This window comes from Ciconia boyciana, chromosome 3, assembly GCF_034638445.1.
Source record: "Ciconia boyciana chromosome 3, ASM3463844v1, whole genome shotgun sequence".
In the NCBI taxonomy this organism is placed as follows: Eukaryota; Metazoa; Chordata; class Aves; order Ciconiiformes; family Ciconiidae; genus Ciconia; species Ciconia boyciana.
This window is the reverse complement of record NC_132936.1, coordinates 127915957-127937657: the sequence shown is the minus strand read 5'-3', so window position 1 is coordinate 127937657 and position 21701 is coordinate 127915957. Positions and strand designations below refer to the sequence as shown.

At 39.8% G+C, this 21701-nt stretch overlaps 1 protein-coding gene across 1 annotated transcript in view; it reads left to right on the top strand.

Annotated features, from left to right (window-relative positions):
* The first annotated feature begins 563 nt into the window (after positions 1-563).
* The window catches only part of XRN2 (5'-3' exoribonuclease 2), a 52196-nt gene continuing 31058 nt past the window's right edge, over positions 564-21701 (top strand). Inside the window, exons 1-17 of the mRNA XM_072857637.1 lie at positions 564-724; positions 7468-7595; positions 7676-7787; positions 9022-9133; positions 10257-10315; positions 10395-10484; positions 11524-11596; positions 11703-11753; positions 12098-12255; positions 12681-12755; positions 12858-12991; positions 13084-13141; positions 13232-13339; positions 14431-14475; positions 15679-15810; positions 17165-17283; positions 20670-20805. Coding sequence (XP_072713738.1) covers positions 650-724; positions 7468-7595; positions 7676-7787; positions 9022-9133; positions 10257-10315; positions 10395-10484; positions 11524-11596; positions 11703-11753; positions 12098-12255; positions 12681-12755; positions 12858-12991; positions 13084-13141; positions 13232-13339; positions 14431-14475; positions 15679-15810; positions 17165-17283; positions 20670-20805 — 1665 coding nt within the window. The 5' untranslated portion in view covers positions 564-649. The remainder of the gene's footprint in view (positions 725-7467; positions 7596-7675; positions 7788-9021; positions 9134-10256; positions 10316-10394; positions 10485-11523; positions 11597-11702; positions 11754-12097; positions 12256-12680; positions 12756-12857; positions 12992-13083; positions 13142-13231; positions 13340-14430; positions 14476-15678; positions 15811-17164; positions 17284-20669; positions 20806-21701) is intronic.

Below are 21701 nucleotides of genomic sequence, written 5' to 3'. Positions count from 1 at the left end.
CCCCACAGCATCAGCTCTGACACAGCAGCCATGCCCTGAATCACTCTTGTCATCTGCCTTCTGCCTAAACCATCCCACGGAAGTGGGAAACCATCCCACATTGTCAAGCTACTTTTTTTTTTTTTTTAAACAAGGTTTTCTGTTAATCGAAGGCAAGTTTTCACAGAGAGCCTTGTCTGAGAGCAAGGACGGCATGCGACGCTGCCTCAGACGTCAGTCTGGTCTGAGGCTTGTCCCTTCTGCCTGCCTTAAGACTGCCATCTTTGTACCTATGGAGCTCCCCTACAAATTCAGGCCCGAGATGACGCCGCGGGTCCCTGAGGGCAGGGCAGGGCCCAGCCGCGGCCCCACGGCTCTCCCTCCCAGCCCTCCCCTCACGGTTCTCCCTCACGGTTCTCCCTCACGGCTCTCCCCTCACGCCTCCATGCCGCCCTCACACCCGCGCCTGCGCACTGCGGCGCGCCCGCCTCTAAGATGGCGGCCCCGCCGCGTGCGCCTCACGTGACCGCCCCCCCCGCCGCGGGCGCGCGCGCTCTCCCATGGTGCCCCGCGCTGCCCTCTGCCCCCGGAAGCGCTGTTCGCCGCCTCGCCCGGCGCCGCCGCCGCTGCCGAGAGCCGCGGTCCGGCCGCCCCCGCGCCCCGGCCCGCCATGGGAGTCCCGGCCTTCTTCCGCTGGCTCAGCCGCAAGTACCCCTCCATCATCGTCAACTGCGTGGAGGAGAAGGTAAGGCGGGCCGCCCCCCGGGCCTGCTGTCCCGGGACGGGACGGGCCCTCTGAGGGCCGCCCCGTCGCTCCACGGGGCTGAAGGAGTGCTGCGGGTCGGCGGGGGGGGTCCGGGCAGTTTTGGGAAGCATTACCTGCCGGCACTTAGCGCCTGCCCGTACTGTGCCGCCTGCAGCCCCCTCTCCGCTCTCCCGGGCGCTCCGGGTGCCTTTTGGAGGGGTTTGGGGGCTTTGGGGGGTTGGGGTTGGCTGGTTGGGTTTTTTTGGAGCGGGTGGTTTTAGTCTCGGTGAAAGCGGCCGGTGTGGAGGAGAAGTTAAGGCGCCCGCTTGGATTTCCCTCGGGTGCGTGAGCGGTTCAGCAGCGTGGGAGGAAGGGGGCCTGGAGCAGGGCAGCGCTTTTCGCCCACGGCTCCCTGCTTTTAACCGGTTCGGTGAAATGCGAGCGGTTCCCGGCGGGGTGGGCTCTGCCTTTGTGTTGCTTCGGGCAAAAGGAGTAGGCTTTACGAAAGCGTTTGGCAAAACTGGTGGTGAACGGGGAGCAGTGGGGGTGCTTTTTGCTGTTTCTTGTTTTGTTTCTGTGTGTGTTCTTCATAGTTCCTGCTTTCCAAGAACTTTTTCTTGTAAATTATAAGCTGCAGCAAGCTTTGGGACTTGTTGAAGACAAAAGTGAAGGTGCCTGTCTTGAAAAGAGTAAGGAAGTGAAAGTGTAAATAATTAAAAATAGTTGTGGGTCTGGAAGCTCCGTGCGGCCACCCTGTTTGCAAGCTCCATGACCCTGCTGGTGATGTGGGCTCAGGAAAGCCAGTGCAAGAGTGAGGGCAGGAATGAGACTTTTGAGAAGGAACTCTGCTGCCCTTGATAGCTGCAGGGTTTTATGTGAGATTGAAATGTTGTCTTGGTGTACATATGGTCATACGCTTCCTTGGGCTCTCATTCTCATAGCATTTGAGTATTGCTCAGCTGTCATTTTCAGGTCTTATTCATTATTTTTGTCAGTCTTTTCTTTCACATATTAGTCTTTCTGCAGCGTCATGTTTTACGCTGATTTTTTTGTGTGCGTGCACAGTATATCATGCTCGCATCCAAGACTTAAAACAAGTCTGTAGCTGTACTCTTTAACCTTGAACAGCTTCGGCTTTTTTTGCCTCATGCTGGTATTTTCTAGTATAGGGGAAAGAATCTCCTGCCCAAACAGGGAGCTGATTTTTCCAAAGACATGCTCTAAAATGTGGCTTTTCATAGCAACAGAAGATGCTGTTTGGTGAGCACTTAGTCCCAGCCTAGCTGCTGGACTCCACAGGTGGTCTTCACTAACCTGCAACTCGGGGCAGATACGGTTTGTTAATTGCTTTAAGCTGGCTGGTCACTGCCTTTGGCTGATGGCTTATATTTATCCTCTCCCTTGCACCAGCACTGAGGTCTATATGGTTATCTGGGGAGCCCTTTCTAGGAAGTAACACAGCTGAAATAACGCTTGTTTATATGTTTTTGCTAGGCAGGTTCTTCCATAGGCTGGAACCATAGGCTTTTGAACCATAGGCTGGAACCACAGGCTGGTTCCTTTGGCCACGTGAATGCTTGTGCCATCCTAAGGGACGTGTAGGAGGTGGCAGGTGACAGGGAGGATGGGGGTGTCTCCCTTCAGCAACAGCACAGGCTTGCATTGGGTTTGAATAGCTGCACTGTGGTAGCCTTATGGCGCAGCGAACACGGCAAGTTATTCCCTTCAGGCTAACTTAGACGAAGTTTTTCTGAGAAGATGAACTCTTGAGTTCATGCTTCCCAAACTGCTTTTCCTGCATGCTTTTCCAAATAATTTGCATCATCTTTTGTCAGGTTGTACTAGCTGTGTTCTGCTCTTCTTCGTAATAGCGTTTTTGAAAGTTCACGTCCCTGCAGCTGAGCACGTGCTGTGGCTTCTGCCTTTTTGCCACCTCCTATCCTTCCCTGGGAGAGACGTGCCTCACATTTGGGAAACTCTGTGCTGTGAAGGAGATAGAAGTGTGTGGGCAAGGTAGAGAAGATAAGGGAAAAGGGACTAAAGTGACTGAACTATGTATTGACACTGGGTTTTTTGACTGTGTGTATTACCTGCCTGCCTTCAGCAAGATTTCAGTATATGTGAATGACAGGCAGATCAGTTTTAGGATTCAGTTCTTGTTACAGTCAGGGTGTTTTTGCGTTTCAGATTCAGGCAGTGAAACAGAATCATAGATTTGGATTAATCAAATGTTGCACAGTTAAAACTGTGAGTTACTCTTTTGTTTTTATTACAACTGTGGTTTCAGTAAGCCTCTCTCAGCATGATGTGTGAGGTTTATTTTACCAGTAGCTGTGAGAAGTGAATTTTTTACTCCAGTGGATAGATAAGATTTGAGGATTTGTCTGCCTGGGGGAACTATTACAGAAAAAGGCGGTTTGTGGGTTTACAAGTATAGCTTATTAGCCACTCGTATGAATGCTTGCTCTGGAATAAGCTGTTGGCAGCCAGCAGTGATTGTTCCGGTCGCTTTACCAAACTTGTTTTTTGTGTGTCTCATACGATCTCTTCTGAGGATCTGGGTAGCCCTCAGTTTAGAGGGCTTTCAGGGACACTGTGTCATGATCGTGTCTGCCAGGGAAAAGTGGGTGGCAAGGGTATTGGGGGAAACTGGAGAACGATGTGTCTCTACCAGCTACACCTATAGAGCATATCACTGTTGACGTGGCGTTCGCCTTCTCCCAGCTGGGATGTGGATCTTCAGAGAACTAACGCCTGCAGGTGCGTGCACGTATCCTACCTGTCGTCTTCAGCTCACGCCGGTTGATTTGCTTTATCCCCTTTTCACCAAAGGGGGGAACTCGCAAAGATGAACGGTTTGGTCTTCTGCTTCGTGTCAGCATCACAACTGGCTGTACGGTCCAAGCCTTTTGTTCACCAAATCCCCCTTTCCTTCATTACGTCCAAGGTTGACTTGTGTGACCGAACATCCGTTCCAGCAGTAACGTTAGACTGTGGAGACAGCAGCTCCATCGGTTATCTGTCGCATTTGTGACTGTGCTGGCAAGACAGCCTCGGCGCTCAGTACAGCAAAGAGCCCACGAGGTGAAGTTTAGTTGTGATTGTTTTGAAGCAGTGTTCTTCTGATCAAAAGGGTGCAAATAGAGTTTTGACAGTATAAAGTAGATTCTTTTACAGTTTTGTCTTCACTGTAAATGGCTGTTCTATGTTTTTGTCTTACAAGCTTGTCCGGCTGTTTCTGGATAATGCTTTAAGCTCTGTCTATTTAAAAGCAGTCACAATTTAAACAGCAGATATGTCTGCAATCTGTAACAATTAAGTACTGTTTTCTCTAACAGCAGAAGACTTATCTTTTTCGTCACATTTGTAAACATTTAGATTAATCTTTATTTAATCAAAACTGCTGTAGTGTTTAGGTAAAATAAAGGCTTATATAGTCTTGGTTTTACTGAGTTTGTGATTGTATGTCCTTTTGTTTTTTTTAATAATTGAGCTTGTGATAGCAAATGTTCTTTATTAAAAGAAGAGGAAAAATACGTCATATAAAATAACCGAAGTGTCAGATCCTGATCTCCTCATCCACGTTGCTTTGTTCCAACTTAAGAGCACATTGCAATTGCAGTAAGGACAGCACATGGATAAATCATATTCATTACAATTTTTTATATTCAAATCTGGTCATAAATTTGAGAGCGGGCTAGGACAGTAGTGAGAAGCTGTAGTTTGTCTTACTGTAGATGAATTTAAACTTCTCTCACGATGTAATCAGCTCTATGTGTATTTTAGGATTGCTTGTAAATCTCTCTAATCAGAAATTTTGTATCTCCTGGTAGCTTGTCTCTTTGAAATATTAAAAAGTTGATCCTTGTTCTCTTACCTTGCTAGATTATTTCGTTTTTCTTAAATCTGATTAATCTTCTTCTTAAGCTGAGCAGGAAGAATAAGAGGAAGATCTTGAAGATAATATAAAATCCAGGAGAGAATATTCTTAATCAAATTCATGCGAGTTAATAAAGCTGCAACCAAAGTATCATATTTGAAGATCTATTTTCAATGGTTTCAAAAGAGGCTGTAGATTAAAAGTGAACAGTTTAGTTATATCACAAGAGATATCACTCCCAGATACTTAAACCTTTTACAAGGCTGTTACATTAAAAATCTGATAGGTTTATGAGGATGTAATGGTAAAGTTGCTGACATAGCAGTATGCAGATGAAAACTGAATGGCTTTCGAAGCCATCTGAAAGAGATCATACTTATTTTGCTTTACCTTCAAGACTGAAAATAAGATCTGTGACAGGGGCAATTTTATTTTCCATATCACATAGTTGTAAGCCTTTGATATCTTCTGAGTCACAGTTAGCTCTGGCAAGAGGTTTGATGAAAGATCAAGTAGAACACAAGGCAAGCTTCTCGTCCCGTTATCTGATGTAAACCAGAATGAACACTCTTCTTTCAAAATTGTAGGTCTTGGTTGCCCAGAGTAACGTTATTAGAACTGCAAGCTACAGTGCAGTGTTGGCACCTGGCAATTAGTTTCTGCTAAAGCCATGTGATTTTTCTGTGTGTGTTCTAGAAAGTTCAGTAAAGGAAGCAAACAGCGGTCAAGATTTCATCTGTCAGGATTTGACTAGTTTGGATGAAGAGTATAAGAACAATGTGAATTAGCAGAAATTTCACCTGTTTTCAGGAAGCGAAGTAGAGGGGCTTAGTGTTCAGTTATTTAAAAATGACTTCACAAAATTGCCCTGAAAGAAGTCCATGCACCTATAACTGTGAAAAATGTAAATACCAAATAAAGACTTATTTTGCTTTAGAGATTTTAATTTTTGCCTTTTAAGACTGGGATAAGTTCAGCTAGTTCCGCTGCTATTCTAAGCAGGAAAATTGTATGAAAATTGATGGTACAATCTCCAAGTTTTTCCTTTTAAATCTGATTGTTTGAGCTCTGTACAAGAGATGTGGGAAACTCCATTAAAAGAGTAGCAAGCAGCAAGTCTGCATGTGTAAGTTCAGGAGAAGTGCTTGATGCTTGTTCATCAGCTGCTGGTAGGTGTCACGTGAATCGGAGGACCAGCAGTATCACATTTTTCTCTCCTGTCTCATGTAATCCTGTGTTCGTAGCCTTTGCGTAATAACATGACATTCACTTTTTTCTTTGCTTTATGCCAAGTTATTCAAGAGTGCTCTTCATTCCAACTTTGCGATATGTTAAAGCCCTTTCCAGTCGTAATTTCTCCCAAAATACATTTGACTTTTTCTTGGTTGGCTCATGTCTCTTCCATCACTGATGCTGTTGGTGTTTAGTTCAGTGGTTTATATGTAAAAAAAAAAAAAAAAGGAGAGAGACCGTATGGTGAGGAAACAAAATTGAACATGGTTGCTAATCCACTTTGTAGAGGAGCCACTCTTTGAAACACTCACCAGTGTTTCAAAACTGCTGGCTTTGACAGCTTGAGAGAAAGGGGTGAGGGGTTTTTTTATGTAGTTATTGCAGTGCCAGCTCCAGTCCCTGCTCTGGGGCTGATGAGAGAGACTGTTCTCTTCACCTAGATAGTTACTTGTCATTGACATGACAGCATATGCAAAATAACGTGGGATTATGTATTACTTCCAGCTTAGCTGAGATTTGTTTTCTTTTTACTTCTGGGTTTACCTTGTATAGCTTTTTGTAAGTGTTCGAGAATGTCAAAGAAGTACAGGAACATAGGTGGCTATAGGTTGATTATAATTTAGCGTCGATGTTACCATCTGCACTGCGGCCTGGGTTTCATGTTCATTAGGCATCAACCTGGCAGTAGAAAAAGCACTGATGTAGAGGAGGTGAAGCATTAGAGTCAAAAGTTTACTTATTTGCAGAAGTGGAAGGTAAGGACTGGATTTTATTTAGCATTTCAAGTATAGCCAGAGACAAACTCAAAGGCAGGAGTTGAAGAGTCCAGGGGTTTGAGCATCTCGGTGCCTTTGATAGCAAGAAAAGTAATACATATATACCCAAATCGGAGATTTGGCTGGTGGGATCTGAGAGGATCTCCTTTCTTTGTGTAGAGGAATCTGGGAAAAGTCCTCTTTCTACTTAAATCTCATTGTCCTTTGCTCACCAGGATGTGCTGATATACTTTGGGAAGCTTGTCATGTCATCAGCTGGGCTCCAATATGTCATCAGCCATAGGTGAATCACTTTTACTGCCCTGCCTCCCCCAGCTGTGTGTAGGACTTAAATACCGGGTCGCAGTGAGGAAAGGCAGAGGTGCAAGCCTGTTTGGATGCGTCAATCTGGGGAACTACGTGTTTAAAGTAGAAAGATTTTGGTGCTTCTTGGTGATCATGTTAAAGTTATAGCATCATATTATAAACTTTGAAGTCCCTTTGCTAAATTTTGAGGGAGTCAGTATGGTCCTGGCAGTAGAAGGAATTGCCTTTTTGAATAATATGAGGTATGGAAACTTCTTGTTTATAATACATGCCAGTCAACAGAAATGAACCAATTCTGCTGTAACTCATCATCATATCTTCTAGTTGTGCTAGTTGTTTATAAACAACTTTTTTTTTTAAAAAAAGGCGCTATTTTAATAGTGTAAGCATGCATCTTCAAGTAATTATGTGGGTAGATTGTTGCTGTCTTTTTCTACTGCCCTTGAAAAGAATAAACTTTTATGAGTCTGTACATTAATACCTCTGTTGGTTATTTGCGATACTTCTCTAATCAAGTACTGAAATATTTGTTTCGACTGTGTTCACAGGCTAAAGAGTGCAATGGCGTCAAGGCTCCAATTGATACAAGCAAACCTAACCCTAATGAGGTGGAGTTTGATAACCTGTATTTGGATATGAATGGTATAATTCACCCTTGTACACATCCAGAAGACAAGTAAGGCAATTTTTTGTCTCTTTACAAATAGGATTTATTGATAGCATTTCAGATGTTAAATTGAATGCTCCATGTTTTAGGCCAGCGCCCAAAAATGAAGATGAAATGATGGTTGCAATTTTTGAGTATATTGACAGGATCTTCAACATTGTAAGACCAAGGCGACTTCTTTACATGGCTATAGATGGAGTAGTAAGTATTGATATGTTTAGTTCCCGGTAATGGTTGTTTGTAAAATTAGGGTAGATATCGTCAGCTCTCATAAGATCCTTTGGGAAATAGTTTTCTAAAATGAAAAAGTACAGGTAAAATATACTGTTAATTTAATTTTGGTGAGAGTAATTAAAAGTATTCATGGGTTTTGTTGCCCGCAGGCTTATATGAGCTGGCTAATGTAGTCTACTGCAGTCGGAACTTTGTTTCTGAAAAGCAGGAAACTTCCGTAAGACGGTAACACTCTGAAACTACTTATGTTCCTCTGTTCTGTGGCTTTAGTAATAATGTATGCCGCAGGCTGGGAAAAACCAGGAAACCATTTAAGCAGATGCACTTAAAATGGGCAGTGATTGAATTGTGCTGTGGAATATTTCACAGGGTAGCCTTAAGGCACATTTGAAGCTGAAAGCTTGTCTTTTTCCATACCTGATCCTCATCTCCCCTCGGCACATCAGTTGGTCTAATGAAAGATACCACCTTTTCTTAATAACTTTGCTTTACTGAGTATTTTTCTATCCAGATTGCGTAGTCTCACTGAGAGGTGCCAAAATGGCCTAGCAGAGTGCTGGTAGGCCTCTTAAGCTTTGACTGTTTTTCTAGAATTTTCAGTTTCTCAAAGGTAAAATGAGTATCATTAAGTAGAAAGATTTTTAACCTGAATTCGAGTGCAGGAATTCCTAACATATGTGTGTATATAGAAGTAATCCCAAATAATGTTGATGTATCCTTTTAAAAACCCCAACATACCTGCCATAAGTAATAGCTAACTACTGTCTGCCGTAGTCTTTTTATTTTCGAAAGAGTTATGAATACAATTGTAGGAGTTTCTTGTTGGAGAAAGGGTATGTAATAAATAATGCTTCTCAGAGAGATGTCACTGTAAATTTCATTGATTTTGCAAGGGCAACTTTGAATCCTTGAGCATTGTCCATTTCTGAGATGGGGGTACAGCTGTGCACACTGCTGGCGTGCCTCGTGGAGAAGCTTGAGACCTATTCAGAAACGCGTCCAGCTCCCTGTGCTGCCATATGAGAGCTAGTGGTGACACGAGGGAGGGACAACAGAAATCCCTGTTCCAGTTACAGTTCAGACTGATGTCTTGTTAAATGGTCGTATAATCACAGACTGGGCAATTTCAGAAGACTTGTCCAGAAAGGAAACAATTGTCCAGACGCAATAACTGAACCAGGCATTGCGATACCTTTTTTAGGCTCCACGTGCAAAAATGAATCAACAGCGGTCAAGAAGATTCAGAGCATCAAAGGAGGGCATGGAAGCTGCTGAAGAGAAGCAAAAAATAAGACAAGAAATTCTGGCAAAAGGTAGAACTGTGGCCATATCTGAGGTTTTTCAAGTGAGAGTCACCTTGTTTGTTTTGGATGCTTCAGTAAGGTTTAGAAAAGGGCTGTCTTGCTTAGTGGATATTTGTCTGTACATTACTAGGAGAAGGAGGGGACAGCAAGCCTACAGAAGGATGGATCTGTGTTTTCCAAAGTTAAGAACTAAGATAGAACAAAATGTCACTTTTTTTCTTCTTCTCTCTCCTGCCTGAAATGGATTTGTGTTGAGTACTCTTAATTCCTTTAGAAAAAATTGAACAGAAGAGCAGGGATAAATGTAGTAGTGAGAAGCTAACCAAAACTCTTATGGAAGGAAGTACAAATTTGTAGGGCTTGGTGAAAGGAGAATTGAAGCTTAAAAGCAGGGATCAAATGAAAATACTGCCACACAGGAATAATGAACTGCAAGCAAGGGTAGTTACTTGACAGTGGAAACTCTAAACTCAGTGAGGAAACAAAGTTGTTGCAACTTTCTAAGGGTGACAGTGACATGACTCGAGTGAAAGGAGTGTGTGTAGCTGAAGCATGCTGTCTGGGCTGGAGCAATTAATTCAGGTGACTGTGTAGGAGGAATGAATGCTGTAGCCCAAGTGAGAGGGCCATTGTGTAACCTAGGTAGAGATTAAAAAGGGAGGACAAAGACTTTTTTAACATTTCTTCCTGTAGCATTTCTAGACTATGAAGACCCTTTATGAAGCTCAGAGATGAGAGAAGTTGGTGTAACCCTGTTTGTGAGCCCAAGTGAATAGATAGTGGAAACATAGGGGAGAATATGTAAGAAAATAATTATTTCCTAATGTTTTATCTCATTTAGAAAGCTTAGTTTCTTTGAGATTTCTTTCACAGTCTTTTGACAGAATAGGTAGCGAAATCACTTTTCTGAAATAACAACGATGTTTGTAAATGTACTAATACCTTATTTTAAGATGGAGATAATATAATGGTAAGAGCTGTTTTAGTTTTGTTGTTGTTCGGGTTTTTTTAAACAAACTAACTTTCAATAAGTGTTAATTGTTATTGGGGAGCCATCTGGGTTTTTATCATGCAAAAATGTTTTTAATGTTCCATGTTGATTTACTTCTGTTAAATATTTTTATTGCTCTAGGTGGCATTCTTCCTCCAGAAGAAGTGAAAGAGAGATTTGACAGCAACTGTATTACCCCGGTAAGTAATCTTGCACTTTAACCAGCAATTGCCAGTGTCTGAATGAACGTTTAATTTATTTTCTTCTGTCACTTTTTAGGGAACTGAGTTTATGGACAATCTTGCTAAATGTCTCCGCTATTACATTGCTGACCGTTTGAACAGTGACCCAGGGTGGAAAAATTTGACAGTAAGTTTCACTGCTTCATACTTCAGGAAAATTAAGGCTGAGTTGGGATATGATTGAAGAGTATAAATTTAACAGATTTGTCTCATCTTCTGGCACCGTGTTGTTACTAATAATGGACCAACTTGTGCGTTCTGCTGGGACTTCAGAGATACATTTCGTCCTAATAACACTATCTAACAGCACCGTTTGTTTTGATTTCATTTAAGAGCAATGAAAAGATTTGCTAGTAGAAGCCACAGTTGGATATAACAGGAGAGAGAATTTGGGGAATACTTTTTCTTCTTTTGGGGAAAAGTGTCAAGATACACTGTATATGTATTCTTTTCAGTAGTTGTTTTTTAACTCATTTGCTACCTCCGGTAGGCTGCATTTTCTCCGTTATTCTAATGATGGATGACAACAGATCACAGGCAATGAAACTAATACATATCAGCTTTCTTGCCTTTCTGGACTTTGAAATTCTCTCCTCCTGTTCCTCAACCACTCCACTCCCACTAAGTTTTGTTTCTGACAACCCTGTGTTTGCCCTGTACAAGAGGGCAGAACAGTTAGTCTTCTCAGACACAGCTGTCTGTTTTATTTTCCATAAGTTGACTGTTAAAAGTGGTCTAATTAGAGGGCAGTTGACTCTGCTTAATTCCCATAATGTGATAATATATCAGTGTATCTACAAGTTTAGAAGATCTGAAGGGAAGCGGGCATATGTCTGCTTTATCTGTTAGTTCTCTAGTGCATATTTCGATTGCCCTGATAATTTATAAGGAAACTTCAAATATGTTAATTAATGACGTGATAATTTCAGTGGTATTTGAAGCAATATGTCAGCTTCATCCTAGAATTAGTAGAGAAAAACGAAGGTCTATTCATTGGTTCCAAACTCTTAAGTAATTTAACTTTGAATTATACCATTTTAGTTAAAGCTTTAAATTAGAATTTCAAGAATTCATAAGTCAGATTCAGTATTCAGTATATGAACTACATAAGTTGGTTTTTTTACTGTGGCAGCATAAATTGTTTACATAATTTAAATGTTTTGTAGGTTATTTTGTCTGATGCTAGTGCTCCTGGTGAAGGTGAACATAAAATCATGGATTACATTAGAAGACAAAGAGGTAAAATTCAAATAAATGTGAACATTTTGTTTTAAATTAAGGTATGGTCAGTAATAATTTATTTTACGTGACTTCGGTTGACTAAATGTAACTTTCTTTTGTATAGCTCAACCAAACCATGACCCAAACACTCATCATTGTCTGTGTGGGGCTGATGGTGAGTTCTCTTTTGCTAGCAACGTCCTATTAAGCTTTCTTGTGCTGTTTTGTGATTAAGTTGGGCTGTAGCTCTTAGGCTTTCACTTGTATTTGTGTAAATAATCCACTGTATTTGTTAGGTTTTGAAAGCTCTGTGTAATATATGGGGAAAGATCTAGCACTGTCCATAGCTGAAGGGCTAACTTGCATTTAGTTGTACTGTCTGGGTAGCTTGTGGGTAAGCGTATCTGTGTGTTCACACTTGCTTAAGGTAGAATGTACTTCACTTTTAAGCTTTTTTTAAAAAAAAAAAGCTTAATGTTTATCCTTCATTATATTTTATTCTTCTCTTTTGATTGGTAGCTGATCTGATTATGCTTGGGTTAGCTACACATGAACCAAACTTCACTATAATTAGGGAAGAGTTTAAACCAAATAAACCCAAGCCATGTGGTCTTTGTAACCAGATGGGTCACGAGGTTAAGGATTGCCAAGGTTTGCCCAGAGAAAAACAAGGCAAGGTAAGAATTTTGCTATTTCTAGAAATTCTTTTTATCTATAAGCTAACTTATGTTTTAATGAGATCCTCAAATTGTTCTTGCTGTTGGTTTTGGCTGAAACATAATGCAAATTATATTATTGGAATTACCTAGCTTTCCTCTTATATTAATAAGTAAAAAATTGTACTTCTGTAGCACAAAAATATTATGCCAAACCTAACATCCTCACCTGTGGTGCTTTGTTGGTTTTTTTTCTTTCCACCGATGAGAGAAAATGATCAGTAACTTAGCAGACGTGCAAAGTAGCACAATGCATGCTTGGCATAAGAACTTGAGAAACTATACTTGTATCCCTCTTAACTCCTCACAGAGTAAGCCTTTAAAATTGAGCTGGAGAAACTTTAAGGTGAGCTTGGATGTAATGCAACTCTTCCCTTTTATTTTAGCACGATCAGTTTGCAGACAGTCTTCCTATCGCTGAACAAGAATTTATCTTCATCCGATTATGTGTTTTGCGAGAGGTATGTTGAAGTAGTTACTATATCTGCTTCATAGAAATAATATTTTTAAACTCCCAACACAGTGTTTTCCAATGTCCTTTTTCTTTTGTGTGTGTGTTGCAGTATTTGGAAAGAGAACTCACTATGGCCAGTTTGCCTTTCACTTTTGATTTTGAAAGAAGTGTTGATGACTGGGTCTTTATGTGCTTCTTTGTGGGAAATGACTTTCTTCCTCATCTGCCATCTTTGGAGATCAGGTAGATGAGAATACATGCTTTCTTCTCCTGCAAGTATACTTTCTGTGGTTTTAAATTACAAGAATCTCACGGTTTTGTTTGTTTGTTTTTAGGGAGGGAGCAATTGATCGCTTGGTTAACATATATAAAAATGTGGTGCACAAAACTGGGGTAAATTTTTTGGCTTTTTCTTTAAAAATATCTGGGTGTTTGCTACAAAAACAGGCTTGGTTTTCAACTATATTATTTTCTAATTTGCAGGGGTACCTCACAGAAAGTGGTTTTGTCAACCTACAGCGGGTCCAGATGATCATGTTAGCTGTTGGAGAAGTTGAAGATAGTATTTTCAAAAAGAGAAAAGATGACGATGTAATTTTTTTTTTGTTACATTCTTGGAGTTTGGTTTTAATCACATGTGTTACTCTTGGACTGTGACACTCCTTTAACAGAATAAGGAAAAAACTGAACTTTGTATTTTTTTGTTATAATCTCTAGTGAATTCCTCCATACTCAAAAAAGAATGGTGTGCTTCCAGTTGATTTTCTTTTCCTGGACTGCAAGGCCTGTTTTTCTGATTGTTATCCCGAGTAACAGCAAAATGAAAACTCTGTGTGAGTTCTGTTACTGCCTGCAGCTTTTTCGATAGCCTCTATAAAAACTGAAGAAGGAATTGTTTTGTAATTTGCTGCAACCTTTGGAAGTGCAAGCCATGAGCAGGGGTGAAATACTAAATTCGAATTCCAAGCGCGTTCTTGCCTTGCAGTACCTCCTGCCATCTGAAATGTGTCCATAAATTGATGTTCTTTTGGTCTGTCTCTGCAGTTTGTGCAGTTTTTTGCAGACATATTCCAGTTTATTCATTAAGTACAGGGGATAAAACACCTTGTGAATGAAAGAGCAGAATTGTATTTACTTTCCAGTCAAAAAATACTGTGCCAGTGCTGGCAAAATGTTTTGTTTATAATCGCCCCAGCCTGCACCTCTCTTGAAGTGGAAATGCCAATTTGATGTTCAAGTTTTCAGTTTCCATGGCCCAAGAATAAGAAGTATCTTTCCTTGAGCCTCTTCGTTTCCTGTTTCTAGGACTTTAATGTCTCTCCTACTGGTTTGGTGGGGTTTTTTTGGCAGCTGTTCCAGTGCAGGCAAGGAGCTTGTGTCCTTTGATACTGCTGTCACCTTGAAGTAAGGCTATAGCTAAACTTAGTAGATGATATAAGTCGTTACCGAAATTGTGGGGCTTTGAATACACAGCTACTTTTTTCCCCATAGGTTTTCAGGGTAGGGTAGAAAATTCTGTCCCATTTCCGTTGGATTTACAGACACAAGAATTGACCTATGTCTTATTCAGAACATTATGTGAAAACCTTATAGCCTTCTGGTCAGTAGAGGATTATAATGAAATATTTTCCCAAGAAATCGGTATGCTTGACTGACTTTATTTATCTTTATTCTCTACTTAGGATAACTTTAAAAGACGGCAAAAAGAAAAAAGAAAAAGAATGAAGGTAAATTAATTCCTTTCACAATGCAAAAACTATCAAGAATTAAAACGCGTGCTATAGCTTTCAGCAGATGTGTTGGTTGAAACTGTAGTTGTAATCAAGGTATTTTCTGGCCTGTGTGTAAACTATTTTAAAAGTGTTTTTCATGGGTTTTTGTAGATTGGAGCTGTGAAAGAAGGAATTGCATATTAAAGGTTTCTTAAAAGGGAAAGGAGTGCGTTGAATGCGCTGGATGATATCTCTATGTTGTGTCCTTCAAATCTACACAAATCTGTACTTTCGTGATTATTTAGTGATGCTTCAGCATGGTCACTGTAGAGGCATTGCTTTCCCATCCATTGGCACAAGTCTTCTCAGCAATTGGATTGCTGAGGGCAATGGAGTTTAGCATAAGAGTTTAGGTTTAAATATGTATACCAGTTTGCATTAAACGGATTTGCTTGATTAGAGGCATGTTTCTAAAAAAGCGAGGAAGGCTTACCCCAACTATAGTTATCTCGCATTCTGCCTGCAAGCAAGTCAGTGTTGCCAAATATCTCTCAAATGTAATAGAGAAGCATTAGCTGTTGTGGGAACGTGTTTGCCCTTTCTGACCCATGGAAGCCAAATTCTTTAAAATTATGTTATTGGAACGATGTTGAGTTTGTATTCACAAAATATTCTGATATTTTAAAAATGGGCTCTTGTATGTTCATTTCAACATAGCTTTGGTTTTGGTTAGGGCATTCAGGTAAGTGTAGCTTCCAAAACTTTCAGGGCATATGATATCGCCACTCTGAGTACTGTCTAGATCTTGTGTTTATTTTTTAATTATGTATTTTCTCACTATCCCTGTTAGAGTGGAAGAGGTTATTCACTTTGCTTACTAAGAGTGTGTTCTTCGCACGAAGTTAGATGAAGTCTCACTTCCCCAAAAAACTGCCTTTCAGCCCACATAGAAAGAACATGGGCACCAAATATGCAGGGTTTGTTTTGGCTGTTTTTTAGAAGAGCTTAATAAATTATAGGAATATAAGGGTCTCACTTGTAAGTGTCATATTATGTCTGGTTGAGATAGTTAAATATAACTACTTTAAGCTGAACTGAGTGAGTACATTATGCTTGTTTTATATAACATGTGATTCTGAAATTTGTGAGAGAGCATCATCACACTGCTGTGGAGATTACACAGCTTTTTCAGTATACCTGTATGTATTTATCTTTTAGAGGGATCAGCCTTCTTTTATTCCTGGTGGACAGTTTTCCCCTCAAGCTCTGGGAAATCGATCTAGTCCTCAGGCAATCAGTAACCCTAGACAAGCCGCCTTTGAGATGAGAATGCACGACAGACAGAATTCTGTAAGTAGATGTTCAAAGGTATTTACACATCGAAGGGGAAATAATCACATCCTGTGTTACTCTGGACATCTTTTTCTCTACCCCATCAAGCTTTCTTGAACAGCAGGCACCCAAAAATTTATTTTTCAAGGAAGTGGCTTTTAATAACCAATTTTTGTGAGACTACTTGAATAAAATTGTGTTCTTTATTTTAATGTTTCTATGATACTGCTTGTGAAATAGTTTTGGGAGGGCAAGCGTGAGGTGAATGCATCCGAGTCAAATGCGGTGGCTCTTCTCCCCAAACTCGTTTGGCACTTGTGGAGTCAAGCCTCCTCGTGAGAACAGGTTTAGGAACTTCCTCAGTAGGTTTGAGCGAGACACAAAATGAATACCTGAGCTGGAGGTCTTTTAATATTCTTTTTGGAATTTGTATACACACACAGACATAGATATCTGTATTTTGGAAATTTGTGATTTGCCTAGCTACATGTTTGTCAGCTTTTTACTTTCCAAAGCATTGCTTTTCACTGGGAAGAGGAGAAACTTAGATGAAGTTTTTGGAAAGGTATTAGAAAGTGAGGGAAAACTGGAAATAAGTTGAGTACTCTGTTAGAAGTCTTGATTGTTAGCTTTAAATAACAATTACGGCAAATATTTTCTTTCTGGGCATAAATCTTCATCTGAACAGTGAACAAATTAAAGGTCCTTTTCATTATAAAGATGTGTGTTCTGTCTCTTAAGTCTAACTAAATACAATACGCTTTTTCAAAGTGTAATTTCTGCTACTCTTCCCTTTTAATCTTGAAATTTTTGCACATGTGTCAAGCAAATCAGTTCCTTTATGGAATGGGAGAGGTTTCTTTTAGACTCTGTAATATTAAAATAGATAAATTTGGAAGGAGTTTAAAAGATCGGTTGTGAAGAAACTTAAAGTATTTCTGCCAGTTCTGAATTACAAGCAGCGTTTTTACGATAGTCTGCATATGCATTTTTCACTGTTGCTGTAAAATGAAGTTGTAACATAAGCTGTAGGACTAGAGAAAACAGTTGTATTCCAAAATTAGAATATATCCAAAATGGCATGTTTTATCGATTTATACTGTCTTATTTATTGCATCTTTTTCTTTCTCAAATACACTGAACTTTTTGCCTGTATGTATCAATGTCTGCCTTTTAATACAAAGATGTGTTCTTCTTTTCTTTTGCTAATTGACTTAACAGTTTAAGGGTTGTGTAGCTTTTGCCTTGAGTTTTTGGGGAACTAAAAATAATACGTGTGATTATCACAAAGCTGTTAATTTGAACTTGAATTTAAAATGCCCAATAAATCCTTTCCTCCCCCTTTATTTATCTGTAATAATTCTGACCCTAGACAACTTCATCATCTCCAAATACCAGCCTCACTTCTGATGGCAGCCCATCCCTGGCAGGAGGAATTAAGCGAAAAGCTGAAGATAGTGACAGTGAACCTGAGCCAGAGGATAATATCAGGTGAAGCCATTTTTTGTAGCACTTTGTTAGCAAATTGCTGAAATAGATGCAGTCTAATTAATGCCATTTAGCTTAGAGCAGCAGTGCCTTCAGATGCTTTTCTATGATCTTCTTATCCACCGGTAATTAATGTGGAGGGTTAGAATATTCAGTAAATTCCAGTGAGATGTGTAAGCTATAGCTGTTAAATCTAAGTATCTAGATTAGTATGCGTGCAGGTTTTCATCCTCCAAGCCGCTACTCCCTTTGAGACCAAGCACTGGATTGGCTAGACATTCGCTGTTCAGCTTTGATTATGTGAGCTGAATGCCGCTGTTTTGCAGTTGAATTTTTGAGCTATTTAACCCATAAAATTCAGTTACATTCACGTATGCAGCGTTATTTATCTTGACTATCACAATATGTTTTCCTCCGTCTTTGATTTGTAGCAGGCCCTGTTTTGTCTATGACAAGTTCTTTAAATGTCTTGGGACGGCTGATCCCTAGATGATTAAGGGATAGGAATTTTATGAGAATTAACTGACAGTGAATTACCAGTGAGTCTGCATTTATCAAAGGTTTAAATCAAGCTATCGCCCTTTAAGTCAAGGGTGAAGGCCCTTATAATTTTTTGTTAAAGGTTCTGCCCTGATAAATGCAACCAGTAGGTCTTTGTTTTCTGTAGAGTCAGGGGACGTAGGTGGACATGGGAAAACAATAAGGGTTACTTCATTGTGAAGTACTGATCACTAGTCTCCAGCACTGCTGTTGTGACATATTTCTGACATCTAGCCCATCAGATCTTCCAATGTCAGATGTTCTAGCTCTCATTCTTATTTTCTTTCCTGTATGTGCAGATCTGAATGGATTGATTTTTTTTTTTTAATCAAGCAAGCAGAATTTTTATCTAAAATCGGGATAAATTTTAACATCGCTTTCCATTTGAATTTTAGCAGAGGTTCTAAAAGAAGCTTTTTACAGTTTTTATAGCAACTAGTGTGAATGAACCATGGTGATTTATGAGTAGCAGTAGTTTTGACAGGGTTGGTATTGTCAAGCAAAAGGATATGTTACATTGTCCGCAGTTATTTAAGCTCTTTTGTAGCTCAGAATATTTATTCAGATCCTTTTCTGAGTGGAAAATAATTTTATGCTTCTCATTGTAGGTAAAAACAACTGCATAAATGTACTAGATGCAACAAAGTTGTCTGTGAAAATATATTTTGTGTGTAGAATGACCTTAAAACTAGAACAAATAGTTCTAGCAGATTGGGTTTTGTTATCTTATGGAAAAGGTTTTTGAAATCTGTGCAAGTGTCTAGCTGCCAGGGAGCTCCTAGGGTCAGATGCTCATAGACTGCAGATGTTCTTGACTCTGTCCTTCAAGACTGTAGTGCAAGTAGCTCTGTCCTTGCTCACCTGGCTTTCTTAAAGTCTTGAAAGCATCTCTTGGTTTCTCTACATCCTCATCAGTTTGAATCATTGTTGAACTAGCTCAGGTCAGATTTTAAAAAGTATCCCCGTACTGGGCAACTAACTTGAAACAGAAGGAAGGGAAGATCCTTTTTGCAAAACCGAAGGGATACACATTACGTAAAAAAAGCATAAATCAATCTTTGTGCTCTCTTAAAGGCTTCATACACTGTATTTATTGCTCTATGAGATTCTGACAAGTGAAAGTTTGAGTTGACCTCGCAGGTTACTTATGTGTTTCAGATTCTGTATGTAATTTAAAGTGGGCACAGCCTTTGTGGAAAGGGATCTTGCACGATGATTTTCAGATGTGACAATCAATGCCAAGTTTTGAATTGTTGACAATAAAATTCTATTTAAAAAAAAAAAAAATTATTAAGGGATTATCTGATTTAACCAGTTTCTAAATCAGATTTGTAATTTGCTTTACTCTAGTCCACTTGAATACCAAAATTCACATGAACTTTGAGATATGTGTGTGTAAAATGCATGCACTATGGTTTCAATTTAATAGGTTTAAATTGAAAAAAAAAAAAAAAGAAAAAAAAACCCAACAAACCAACCAATCAAAAAAAAACCCGAAAAAACCAACCCAGATAGTTTTGTGAGGGAGGCCAGCTCTGAAGCTTGATATCAAGATTGAACCAAGTGTTAAGTAGAGGTTAATCTTTCTGTTACTTGTACTACCTTTTTAGATGGCAGTCTCTGAATCGAACTGGAATTTCCCCCAAGATTACGTCGTGTCTGTTAGGACTGACAACTTGAAGTTTTATGTGCATGTTAGTAGCTCCTTGCTTGTGGCACAACTGTTCTCTCCAAGTTGACATGTCACCTATTGAATGACAGGGAACACAGCAGATGTAGTGAGCAGATAAAAGTCCGAGGAAGAAAAGCTCTTGGAGTCCGTAGGCAGTGACTCCTGTTGCTGCCCTTGCCCACCACAGCTGTATTCCCCCTGCCTGTTTTTAGAGGAGCCTATGGTCTCTGTTTACTGTTATTCTTCACAGAATATTCTTGCTTGAGATGTGGCACAATAGTACCCTATCCACTTTTTTCCTAACGTTGTGCATTAGAACTGAGGGATTCAGACGCCTGGCTGTCAAAGATGAGCAAGTGGTTGTTTTCCCCTGCCCCATCCGTAGATAGACATAAGGGGGAGCTGTGTGAAGTAAGGATATATGGTGTCTGAGATCTGCTCTTTTGACTCCAGTGTCCATCTCTGTCATGAAAGATTGAAAATCCCTGTGTAAAAGGGAACTCATCTGATGTGAGTCAGCAAGCACAGGATTCCTGAGTTGCAGATAATTCTGCTGGTAATCATAGCTTGTCTGAACAGCACTAGAATATAGAAATCAAGCTGCTGCTTGTTATTATTTATTTGCTTTTTATTTTGAGTAGCAGGGAAACTGTGTCACTTTTCTGCTTGAGAGGGATATTAAGAATAGAGGAATGAACTTGATGTGAGAAGATATTCCAGTAAGATAAAGATTTTGGCCTAGGGTAGATTAAAGAAAATAAGGAAGGGGGAGAGTTTCTTCTCTTTCTAGTGGTTGGAAGAGTTAAAGAACAAAGTTCAAATGGCAGTTTTGGTAGTAGATTCCTGATAAGAAAGATGAAATTGCTGACTAGGAACAATACTGTTTTGAAAAATCCTGACAGCAGCAAGCGCATGGTTGAAAATCTACCCTACTCCTAACAAGTACTTTGAAGACGTGTTTATCAGGACGGTAGCTTCAGAATTTCATCTGGATTTTCTATGATGCCAACCATCACATTTTATTCTCCTGCTGTGGAGTATCAGTTTTTATGCTTTCATTTAAATTGTATAAAAATGGGAATTGAAGTAGCAAGTGACTTTGGCTTATATTTTAATTCAGGTATGTAAATATGCATATATTAACATGTATTGACATCTGTTTGTGTTTGTTATGCAGGTTATGGGAAACTGGTTGGAAACAGCGCTACTATAAAAACAAATTTGATGTTGATGCATCTGATGAGAAATTCCGTCGTAAAGTTGTACAGTCCTATGTGGAAGGGCTTTGCTGGGTTCTCAGATACTATTATCAGGTACTGAAAAAATTCTTCTCTGAAACTTCAGTCTTCTTTTGTGTCTACACACTATTTCTTTTCAGGAAGTAATAATTATCCATTGCTCACTTTTGAAAAGCAGTGCTTTTTTTGAAGATATAGAACAAGTGGGTGCCCATTCTATTCGACACTCAAGATTTGAATGCAGTTCTTGTTTCTCCCATACAGTAATGGCGCTTGTTAGTTTATTAAGAACTGATGCATATTTTTCCTTTGCAATACATAGCCATGCATAGTGAAATTGCAAATGACTGAATGAGTGAACAAAGGACAAAGCCTGTGAAATGCTAGTGAGAATTTGAAAGGAACGGAGTTGTCAGTCTCCTCCATAGATTGTAATGATGTTCTATGAAGTGCATTGTGATTGAAGTAATCTGTATCTGATGTAAATCTTTTGATAATTGAGATGTCAGATTGGCAAGAGATTAGTTAGACATATTGGGGTTTGTTGCACCGATGGTTAATAACTAGCTTCGTGCCCTGAAGACAAAGTAAGTTATATTTTGTGTGTGACCTGGGAACAGAATGTGCTTGAGCTGATGAAGTTTATCTGTCTCAGCAGGGCTTTGTCGCTTGAACACAGTGCCACGGTGATAAAACTGCACATTTTTCATAGCTGGCTAACACTTGTCCAACTTGGAGCATAGGCAGGGCAATACCTCACATGCCTGCAAAAAACTATGCAGTCTTAAAGTTAGTGTATTTTAACATGTACTGCTTTTTTTTTGTGCCCCTTGGAACAAAAAGGGAGTGTGTTCCGTTCCCTTCCGTTCCACTGTATTAACTAGTTGAGTTTGGGCTCTGAGTTGTGTGTTATGCTGGATGAAAATCATACAGGTTAAGGTTTGCAAGTCTCTTGTAGTTGATCTGCAGGA